The 11,841-nt window shown below is 41.1% G+C and overlaps 1 protein-coding gene across 1 annotated transcript in view; it reads right to left on the bottom strand.

Moving 5' to 3' along the window:
- BCKDHB (branched chain keto acid dehydrogenase E1, beta polypeptide) overlaps positions 1–11,841 on the bottom strand; it is a 220,415-nt gene that overhangs the window by 127,226 nt on the left and 81,348 nt on the right. Inside the window, exons 7-8 of the mRNA XM_005869953.2 lie at positions 4,364–4,461; positions 1,764–1,874 (exon numbers count right to left, since the gene is read on the bottom strand). Of these exons, the coding sequence (XP_005870015.2) occupies positions 1,764–1,874; positions 4,364–4,461 (209 nt within the window). The remainder of the gene's footprint in view (positions 1–1,763; positions 1,875–4,363; positions 4,462–11,841) is intronic.

Genomic DNA, 11,841 nt, shown 5'->3' with positions numbered 1-11,841 from the left:
GTCAATGATTCTCTGTCATCATTGATGTTTCTATCTCTCTCTCCCTCTCCCTTCCTCTCTGAAATCAATAAAAATATATTTTTTTTAAAAGAAATCTTTGCCTGCACAAGACCATAGAGATATTCACCTATGCTTTTTCCCAAGAGCTTCATCATTTTTTTTCTTTGACAGAACTGGAATTCCATCTGGAATTGACATTTGTGTGATACTTTCCATGGTACCTATCTAAACCAGCATCATTTATTAAAAAGACCACCTTTTCCACTCTGAATGCAATTTCACCTTTTTCCTGAATCAGATGACACAACAGTCTGTTTATGGACTCTTTTATTCTGTTCCATTGGTCTATTTGTCTGTCTTTACACTAATACAAATTATAATTACTATAGCCTTATAAAACACTTTGACACCTAATAATCACATCTCCTGGCTTTATTCTTCAAAATTGCCTTGGCTATTCTTGGCTTTACAATCATTAACATGGTATGTGGTTCAGTTAGTTTGGATCTTCTCTATTCTCACTAAGTAATAGTTTGTGACTTTTCTATATAAAGTTCTTATACACGCATCACAATCTTCACCTAAAAACACTCTATACACCCTAACCGGTTTGGCTCAGTGGATAGAGTGTCCACTCACGGACTGAAGGGTCCTGGGTTCAATTCTAGGCAAGGGCATGTACCTTGGTTGCAGGCTCCATCTCTGGCCCGTGAGGGAGAGCAAGCAATCGATGCGTCTCCTTCACACCTATGTTTCCCTCTCTCTGTCTCTCCCCCTTCCTTCCATTCTCTCTAAACATCAATGGAAAAATATCCTCATGTGAGGATTAACAATAAATAAATAAATAAATAAATAAATCCACTCTATGCTATACTTTTATAGCAGGAGTAACTGCAGATTATTTTCATGTAACTAACCTATGAAATAGCCTGTAAAGCTATGATAATGCCAAAGTTCTTTAAAATAGTAAATGTAAAATACCCTAAGGTCATAAGACTTATTTGCTATAGCAATAAATCAAGAAAAGAACACATGCAATGTTACCCAAGCTTTAGTAGATAAAACCATCACAAAAAAGAGCTTAACCTTACTTATATACCAATAAAGGAGTAGATGATATTGGTTACAGCCCAGTAAATCAGAACTAAGCTGTACCCTTGAGAATGGACTATGTGAATCGTATGAATAATAAGCAACAAGATCAATCTAATCAGGCCAAAGTTTAAGAGGAAGCTTAGATGATAGAAAACTATAGATTAGAGCAGCCAGAATACCACAACATAACATTCAAACTGTGATCCATAGTATTAAGGCTATATAAAGAGTTAGTTTTTTTAAATAATCCATCTCCATTTCTTTTAGAGAAGAGACAAAAGACAATTTAGCCAAACTATTTCTGACTATATTAAACCTAGCTTATTAAATTATAACTAACCAGAAGTTAAAAACTCAGATGACCTTCCTGTGTTTATTTACACGACTCCATTACTCACACAATTCAACCCAAGCTGGCCTTATGAAGGACACAGTTATACAGTATTTTCAAATCAACATAGAGAACAATGGGAAGAAAAACACCTAAGTGATTTGTTTTCTTGAGTGTTTGGCTTATTATATAGCATACATTTCTTTCATGGTATAAATTTTTAAAGTTTAAAATCAGTCCAAAATGCTCACAATGCTCAAAATTTCAAAACAATTCTTTGCAAATATTCAACAAATTTTGCCCAAGATTTTAAGGAAATGACATTCTATAGTCTCACCTTGCAAACTGTATCCACATCCCAAGGTAGTATAGTCCTCAGATCAATGACTTCACAAGACACTCCAAGCTTTTCTTGAGCCATGGAAGCCACCTCTCGGATCACATGAACCTGAAATAAGGAGAAAAATATGTAGAGAATGAATACAGAAATTCAGGCCTAAAACATTAGTTGAGTTCTGACATCATTAATAGAAGTACTACTTAAAGTCGGAGGAATTGATCTTCACGGAGAATTAATAAATTTGTTCTAGACATGTTGAACTCAATATTCCACCAAAATAATAAAGTACAAATGTCTAGAAAACAGGTGGAAAGAGGTTCCTAGAGAAAGTGAGAGAAGTCATTACTAGAGATACCAGTTCCAAAGACATCAGCCACAGAGGTCAAATCACAGGAGTAAGTGGAGTTTCTAGGGAAAGCATTTAAAGGGAAGAGTCAAAAGCAGAATCATGGAACCCTGCAGATGACCAACAAGTAAAGGGAAAACAGATGAAAGGAGCTCAAAAACAACAACAAAACAAAACAAAGAAAGAAACAGAAGAAAACAGCAGAATCATGGAACCCTGCAGATGACCAACAAGTAAGGGGAAAACAGATGAAAGGAGCTCAAAAACAAAACAACAACAACAACAAAACAAAACAAAGAAAGAAACAAGAAGAAAATAAGGAGACTGTGTATTCCAGAAGCTAAATAAGAGAGTAGCAAGTGCCATATACCATAGAAATATGGGATAGAGTTAGATTTAACAATTAGAAGGTTAGTAATGTTAGCAGAAATAGTTTTAGTGATTTAGTGGGAACAGAATTCATAAGGTACAAAATCATAAGGAAGTTAACAAGTAAAACACTTGGGGAGAAATTGTTCAAGATTAGTAATCAAAGAAAAGAGGAAGCTATACTAATATTGAAAAGAAAAATAGGATGAAAAAATGTATTTTTTAGATAATGAAGAGATATACACCTTTTTAATAAAATGGACATGGAAAGAAGAAACTGAAGATGAGGAGAGAGAGGGACCAATTGATCTATCACAGTACTAAAATAAAAAAAAGGAATATAATCTGAAACAGCTTTGGAGAAGTAGCTATGACAGATACCCCCCCTTTGAAGACAAAGAAAACAGGAAAGGACTGAAAGAAGTGATAGGTGTAAAGGGAAAACAAGTAAGGGAAGTTACTATCTAATACATCCTAATTTCCCTATTTAAAAGGGAGGCAAGGCCTGGCAGGTGTGGCTCAGTGGTTGAGCATCAAACCGTGAACCAGGAGATCATAGTTTGATTCCAGGTCAGGGCACATGCCCAGATTGGAGGCTCGATCCCCAGAAGAGGGTATGCAGGAGGCAGCCAATCAATGATTCTCTGTCATCATTGATGTTTCTATCCTTCTCTCTCTTTCCCTTCTCTCTGAAATCAATAAAAAACGTATTTTTTTAATGCACTGACCACCAGGGGGCAGACAGTCAACTGGTCAACCAGTTGCTATGATGTGCACTGACCACCAGGGGGCAGACAGTCAACTGGTCAACCAGTTGCTATGATGTGCACTGACCACCAGGGGGCAGACAGTCAACTGGTCAACCAGTTGCTATGATGTGCACTGACCACCAGGGGGCAGACAGTCAACTGGTCAACCAGTTGCTATGATGTGCACTGACCACCAGGGGGCAGACAGTCAACTGGTCAACCAGTTGCTATGATGTGCACTGACCACCAGGGGGCAGACAGTCAACTGGTCAACCAGTTGCTATGATGTGCACTGACCACCAGGGGGCAGACAGTCAACTGGTCAACCAGTTGCTATGATGTGCACTGACCACCAGGGGGCAGACAGTCAACTGGTCAACCAGTTGCTATGATGTGCACTGACCACCAGGGGGCAGACAGTCAACTGGTCAACCAGTTGCTATGATGTGCACTGACCACCAGGGGGCAGACAGTCAACTGGTCAACCAGTTGCTATGATGTGCACTGACCACCAGGGGGCAGACAGTCAACTGGTCAACCAGTTGCTATGATGTGCACTGACCACCAGGGGGCAGACAGTCAACTGGTCAACCAGTTGCTATGATGTGCACTGACCACCAGGGGGCAGACAGTCAACTGGTCAACCAGTTGCTATGATGTGCACTGACCACCAGGGGGCAGACGTTCCGACCGGTAGGTTAGCTTGCTGCTGGGGTCTGGCTGATCAGGACTGAGCCAGACGGGCTGGACACACCTGGAGCCCTCCCGTGGTCCTTCTCCAGCTGGCCAACCTCCCCCGTCTCTCCCTGGCCATGATCATGCTCCGGTGGAGTCCCTCTGCCTGGCTTGAACCCTCTTGCAATCCAGGACCCCTCAGGAGAGCCTGTTTCGGCCCGATCCCGCAGGCCAGGTCAAGGGACCCCACTGGTGCATGAATTCGTGCACCGGGCCTCTAGTATGCATATATATTTTAATGACTGAATAAGCACCTGACCTTCCATCAAAAATCAGTACCAGCAACAAGTCAAATTTGACATAAGGAAAGCATTGTTTTTAATTCTTCTTAGTATCAGGATTAAAAGTAAGCGCTTTCAAGCACATGAACCTTACCAGTTGGTATAAATATTACTCACCTGAGTGCCCCAGGCAACTAGAGTAACATCACTCCCTTCCTGTATGACCTCGGCCTGGGACAGGGGGATGTTGTATGGTTCCACAGGAACCTGTTCCACTGAATATGAAACGGGGGAAAATGAAAGGTTAATTAGTTTCTCTTGTGTGACATTTGTACATGAAAGAATATAAGAAACTCATTGTGGCAAAGCTTTATTTATTCTTCCATAAATGTCAGGTTACTTATAACAGAAATGGCATTTACCATACAGCTTCATGATATGACTATACAGATGAAAAATACAATATAAATGTATGAAATATATCAGCTATCCTGGAACAGAAAAAGCACGTTAGGTAAAAACTAAGACAATAAAGTGTAGGCTTTACATAATAATAATGTATCAAACTGTAACATACTAATGTAAGATGTTAGTACCATGGAAAACTGGGTGTACTACCTTCATACTTTTTTTTATAAATCTAAAACTGTTCTGAACAATAAAGCTAAATTTTTTTTTTAATATATCTGCTAAAACTTTATTGGACTCAATTAAGTTCCCAGACACGTTTTCTATCAAGGAGCAAATTTATAAAAGTTTGGGGGAAGGGATAAAACCACATAGCAGGGCCCAATATTTTATTTTTACACTTTGCAATTATGAACACTTTGTCAACCTGACAACACCTTAATTTTCAAGACTGAATCCTGTGGTACTCAAAGAGAGAAACTGAATCAGCTCCACCAGGCCAAAATGAATAGCCACTGGCATCACAGAGAAAACCATTTAATGATTTCTCTGCCCAACCAAGAACAAGCAATAGAGAGCTGACTAAATTCGTGAGGAAATCATAAGGCAAATTTCTTAAAATTAAATTAAGTAATAAGTTAACAGAATTACCCAATTATATTTGGAGGCCTTCCTGAATTCCTATGTGAGAGCATTACAGTGGAACTTGCGGGGGGGAGGGGGGGGAGGGAGGAGTGGAAAAAGCTCTCTTTTGTTCATTTTTCCCCATGGTTATATTATCATTGCTACATAATTTTTTTTTATTCAAGGAGCACTACAGAATAAAGTAAAAAGTTCTCTCTGCAACCCAGTTAGCCCTTCCAAATCCATTGGGTAAAAGTAATCAATGCCAACAATTTCCTGGATGTCTGCAGTGGACAGCTTTTTCTCTGTGGCATTCAGGTTTCTTAATCCTATTGCTACAATTTGGGAAATGCCCCATCTTATGAGGTAGGACCCTTTCTCCACGACAAAAGTGAAGTCCACGTATTCAGTTTCTCAGCTTCTCTTGTGGCTAGGGCACAAAACGGGCTCTGCCAATCAAATGCACCCATGCCAAACTCTGAATTGGAAACTGATAACACACAGGAACAGCAAGTGTCCAGAATCTATTCCAGAGTACTAGTAACAGTGGAGGCAGACCTGTTATCCAGGCTCAGAGGTATTCATGATTCAGACTGCAGTTCCATGCTCACTGACAATTGCTGGGGAATATTTGCAGAGCCAATTATGCAGTGGAATCGGGGGCATTGCTTCTAGATACATATACAGCCTCTAAGCCAGGTTCTCAGGTAATATAAAGACATATGTAATGTTTTTCTTTTCACAGAATCACATCGTACATGCTGTTAAGAACTCTTCTACATGTTAAGAACCCTTCTATAATCTCCCTTTTTTCCCCACTTAGCAATATAACTTGACCATGTTTTCAGGTCAAAAATAAAGGTGATTTGTGTTTTTTTTTGTCATATTTATAAGTAAAACCTATCCAATTCAATGGTGCTGTTATCAGTGATGTGGCAGAAAATTTTATTCCTTGTATTTTTGTATATTTTCAATCCAATGACATTTCTATAACCAATGCTAGAGAGAGACCATATTTTTTCAATCACCAATATCCTATATAATAAAAGGCTAATATGCAAATAGACCAAAAGGGGGAACAACCGAACAACCAGACAACCAGTCGCTATGATGTGCACTGACCACCAGGGGACACGCAGAACATGTTAAGCATCGGCAGCAGGTGGCAGAGTGTGGAACATGGCGGGCGTTGGCTGCAGCAGGAAGGTGAAGCAGGTGAGCGGGGGCACCAGAACAAGGCAGGGCAACAGTCGCTGTCATCGGGACGAGCCTCTGGTGGTTACTAAAAATTCTTTGCTCCCGCGCATCGTGGTCCCGCCCAGCATTCACACCTGCTGCTGGTGCTGGCCCCGCTTGCACCCACAGCCAGCGCAGAGCTGCCACTCGCACCCGCTGCCGGCACCTGGCAGCAGCCCCAATCACTAGGCACCATCAGCGGGTGCGTATGGTAGCTGCCAGCCCCAATAGCCCCTGAGGGCTTCTCCACCTCCCCCTGCTCCAGAGGGGTGATCAGGGCAGCAGCCGCCGCTCGCACCTAAGGGGCAATCGGGGCAGCAGCCACCACTCGCACCCACTGATGGCACCGGCCCTGCTCATACCCACTGCTGGTGCCGGCCCCAATCGCTCCACGCCGTCAGTGGGTGCAAGTGGGGCCAGCGAATGTCAGTACATGGGAGCGGTGGTGGCAAGAGCAGGGCTGCCAGTAGACAGAGGACCTGGGGCCATGACAGGAAGGGTCAGGCAGAGGTGCAAAGGATGGGCCAAGACCTGCCCCTGTGCCCACTGCAACCTCATGGCCCACTGTTCCTTTCAAGGTGCATGAATTCATGCACTAGGCCCCTAGTCTATATATATAAAAGCCTAAGTGAACGTTCAACTGGCCAACTGGTGGTCAGGGCGCTCCCACAGCAGGAGTGCCGCTCAGCTGACCGATGGGTGCCAGATGCCGGGCCCATGGCTGGCGAGCACCACTGTGGCGGCGCGAGCCTCTCCCACGAACACTCCCCCTGCACACCCCCCCACCATCTAGATCAGGACTGGCATTGGGACTGACTGGGCGCAAGCCACTTGTTGGTCATGGGCGTACAAGTATCACCCAGGACAGGCACGCAGAGACTGTAGCAGAGCGGCAGCAAGCCTACCAAATGGCAGCGGCAGGCGCAGTGGGGCCAGGATGAGCAGGAGCGGTAGGCGGCATTGGACTGCTGGTTTGGGCCCTATCCCCACAGGCCACGCCGAAGGACCCCGCTGGTGCACGAATCCGTGCACCGGGCCTCTAGTGTTTAAATAAAATAACAAAATGGTAAAACCTATAAAACTACTTTTGTAAGTAAACCTCAAAATAGATGACAGTTAAGCTAACCATCCTATGAGATAAGCTATGTTAGAAAAGTATAAGCATTAAAGGCATATTTTAAAGTTTTTGTATAGCACACAAATTATGCTGAGTCAGATACTGCCACTCTCTACACCAGGGGTGGGCATCCCATAGCATGTAATTTTTTGTAAACAATGTTTTCCAATAAAACAGAGCCATACACATTTATTTACATATTGTCTATGGCTGTTTGCCCTACAACAGCAGAGCTGAGCAGTTGCAAGAGATGGCATAGCCTGCAAGCCTAAAATATTACTGTCTATCCCTTTACAGGAAAGGTTTGCCAACCTCAATTCTAAGCAATGCTTTCAGAGGTTAATTCCAGCCTGTACTTCCAGTCCATACATTGACAGCTTAAATACCATATTAGATGGATGGATAGACCGATGGCTATATGGATGGCTGGATAATGAATGCGTGGATGACTGGATGAATAGACAGACAAAAGAAGAGACAAACAGGAAGATAATGTATTCAACTGTAGTATATTCTACATGGAGTTCTCAGTGGCTAAATCAAAGTGAGGGTCAAGAACAACACGATGACATTTGGCAAAGATGCCAAAGGTAGCACATAGGCTCTTTGACAACATCAAGTCTTTCCCAGCAGCAAGACCTGCATGCCAATAGACAAGGCTTGAAGCCAGTACACACTCTGTCTTACTGGTGAGTCAGTGGCCACCATTCAGGAGGTCCTGTCTTTCCTGCCTTATAAATCGGTCGCCAGCTGGTGATTAGCAAATCCCTGAAACACACAACTCTAAAGGCTGGCACACCAAAAAAGTTGTGTGCGCACCTCCTTTGGAAAGTTCCAATGATAGACTGTTTCAAAGTATCACGTTACCCAAACTAGTAAGACCTCATTACTTTATCAATTAATTAAGGAACAAAATGGCAAGCAAAGTTTAATCCTCCATCAAGAAAATATCATGCAGAGAATTAGATTCGAGAAGAATCTTCTATAAAAAAACAACCCAAAAATCTCTTAAATTTTGCATAAATTTAATCCTGAGAGGAGAGAATTTTAATGTGTTCATTTATTTAAAACTTCACAAACAGGCAACCTAGAGAGCAAGCTATAATTCACAGGTACTTTTTAGTTACATTAATTTAAAAGATGTTCATTCTAAAAGAAAGTTATTATTTAAAATCAACCTTCTTGCATTCCTATTCTATGGCAATGTGCTTTTTTAAAAAATATATTTTATTGATTTTTTTACAGAGAGGAAGGGAGAGAGATAGAGAGTTAGAAACATCGATGAGAGAGAAACATCGATCAGCTGCCTCCTGCACATCTCCTACTGGGGATGTGCCCGCAACCCAGGTACATGCCCTTGACCGGAATCGAACCTGGGACCTTTCAGTCCGCAGTCCGACGCTCTATCCACTGAGCCAAACCGGTTTCGGCAGGCAATGTGCTTTTTGAAAGAGAGCAGGTAAGAGGAGTTAGAGCATAAAACCTCAGGAAGTGAGGAGCACCCCATACAATCATATTACAGATTCCTGTCTTCACAGCAGTGGTACAGAGACCTCTCCTTTTTACCACATACTGATTATATTTTGATCCATGAACTAACAAGTGGTCCACAGAGAAATCCTTCAGCGTCAAGTATATGTTGACAAACATGTAACTTAGAAAATAAGAAATTGAGCACTGGCCAGGTAGCTCGGCTGATTAGAGCACCATTCCAATATACCAGTTGTAGGTTCTATCCCCAGTCAGGCTACACACAAAGAATCAACCAATGAATGCATAACTAAGTGGGACAACAAAATGATGTCTCTGTCTCTCTCTCTAATAAAAATTCTTTCCAAGGCCAAAATAAAGGATGCAATTTTTTGCTCAACTATCAGACAAGATAGCTTTCCACATATTTTGTAAGTTCCATATATATATGCTCCCTCTGTAACTGGAAATGCACTTATATTCATATTAGTTATATACTTATATACTCATGGCATTAGTTAGTTCATGCCTAGTCCCATTTTATTTACCATCCTCCTCCTTTTTCCTTCTATTTTCTTCTAAATTATTGTATTGCTTTTGACATCTTAAACACATTTTTAAAATAAGGGAGAGTGTATAAATATAAATACTATTATATACATTTATTCATTTAATAGTTATTGCATAACCAATATATGCGGACATAATGCAAGATGCTAGACTATGAAATTGTAAGAGGCAGTCCCTGTCCTTGACAAACACACACTCAACTGGGAGTAAACAGGATGGAAAGAGATGATCAGGAAACAAACAAGAACATGAGATACAGTAGTAAAGACACACGGCTCTAGGAATACAGAGGGAAGCAACAACCTGGTTAAAAGGATCAAGGAGCCCTAACCGGTTTGGCTCAGTGGATAGAGCGTCGGCCTGCGGACTCAAGGGTCCCAGGTTCGATTCCGGTCAAGGGCATGTACCTTGGTTGCGGGCACATACCCAGTAGGGAGTGTGCAGGAGGCAGCTGAATCGATGTTTCTCTCTCATCGATGTTTCTAACTCTCTATCCCTCTCCCTTCCTCTCTGTAAAAAAATCAATAAAATATATTTAAAAAAATAAAAAAATAAAAGGATCAAGGAGGCTTTGCCACCAAGGAAGGCACAAGCAATAGGGGTCTTAGAGATAAAGAGAAAATAAAAAAGGTATTCCATGTAGAAACAAAAGACGTATACAAAGACATGGCGGTGTGAAATTGTGTGGGTGTGTGTATGTGTGCACACATCTACAAACACATGTAAACACAGATTTACATGATGTTTCAAGTAAAGCTCAATACTCCCAAGTTCCTAAAAAAAACTTTCCAATTCCTTCTGATTTCATGTATTAACAACTCATGTAGAAAGCATCTACAAGAGAACAATTCCTTCTTAATGCTGTAAGTTCCCTTGTGAGGCACAATCTTACCATTACAGAGATAATAGGGTCATTTTTCTGCCCTGGCACTAATCTACCATTAATGTTCATGAATGTGAAACTCGGTAGGGCTTTATTCATGTTGCATTATACATGATGCGGTGATCAAACATAAATGTTCTTTTTAAAGAGAGTATATTTCTAAAATATACATTACTTCATGCTGCATGATTATGAACAGCACAGTCCAAGTCTCCATACCTGAGAAAGCCTATCTTACTCATCAGAATTTACAGTGCAATGGGAGAGCCCAGTCCTGTCTCTGCCTCTGTATCTCCGTATCTAATTAACTTGATGATCTCTGACAAAGCATTATATTGCTTTTGCGCCCCAGTATCTCACCTGTAAACTGTGAAAGCAGCATGTGTCTATCTGCCACACCATAGGGACAAAATGAGAACATATTAAGTTAATTGATGTAGATATCTTTCCATTCTTAGAAGATCAGCTTCATAAGTTAAAATAATTCAATGGTACAGTCATTAAGACTCTAAAAGAAAGTTTTCATTCTAGAAACAATTATTCTGACTCCTATTACCATTTGCTGTATAAAACTAATATTTAACCTATATTAGTTGTTATTTTTCTGAATAATCTCCTTTCAGATTTGAGGTTATTAATCATGGTCATAACTTTTTTATAATTCTCACTTCTATACCAAAAATTACTTTTAACACTGATGTTTAAAAGTATACAAACAGCCCTAGCTGGTTTGGCTCAGTGGATAGAGTGTTGGCCTGTGGACTCAAGAGTCCCGGGTTCAATTCTAGTCAAAGGCACATGCCTGGGTTGCGGGCTCAATCCCCAATTGGGTGTGTGTAGGTAGCAGTCGATCAATGATTCTCTCTCATCATTGATGTTTCTATTCTCTCTCCCTCTCCCTTCCTCTCTGAAATCAATAAAAATATATGAAAAAAAGTATATAAACAATAAAACTAAGTGCAATTTCTTCTAGTAATTACTTTTAAATTATTCCTCAAATATAGCTGTACTCAATCCTCCCCTCATCTCTTTGCCTCAAAATACTGAAAATTCAAAGATTGACAGTCTAGGCCTAGACAGTTTGGCTCATTGGATAGAGAGTCAGCCTGCAGACTGAAGAATCATGGGTTCGATTCCAGTCAAGGGTACGTACCTCAGTGCAGGCTCAATACCTGGCCCTAGACTGGGCGAGTGCGGGAGGCAACCAATCGATGTGTCTTTCTCACATTGATGTTTCACTCTCTCTGTCTCTGCCCCTCCCTCCCACTCTCTCTAAAAATCAATGGAAAAATATCCTCAGGTGAGGGATAAAAAAAAAGATTGACAGTCTATTTTAGAAAAATTGTA

This window comes from Myotis brandtii, unplaced genomic scaffold (assembly GCF_000412655.1).
Source record: "Myotis brandtii unplaced genomic scaffold, ASM41265v1 scaffold31, whole genome shotgun sequence".
In the NCBI taxonomy this organism is placed as follows: domain Eukaryota; kingdom Metazoa; phylum Chordata; class Mammalia; order Chiroptera; family Vespertilionidae; genus Myotis; species Myotis brandtii.
Note: the sequence above shows the minus strand (reverse complement) of the source record. Positions and strands in the feature narration are given on the sequence as shown.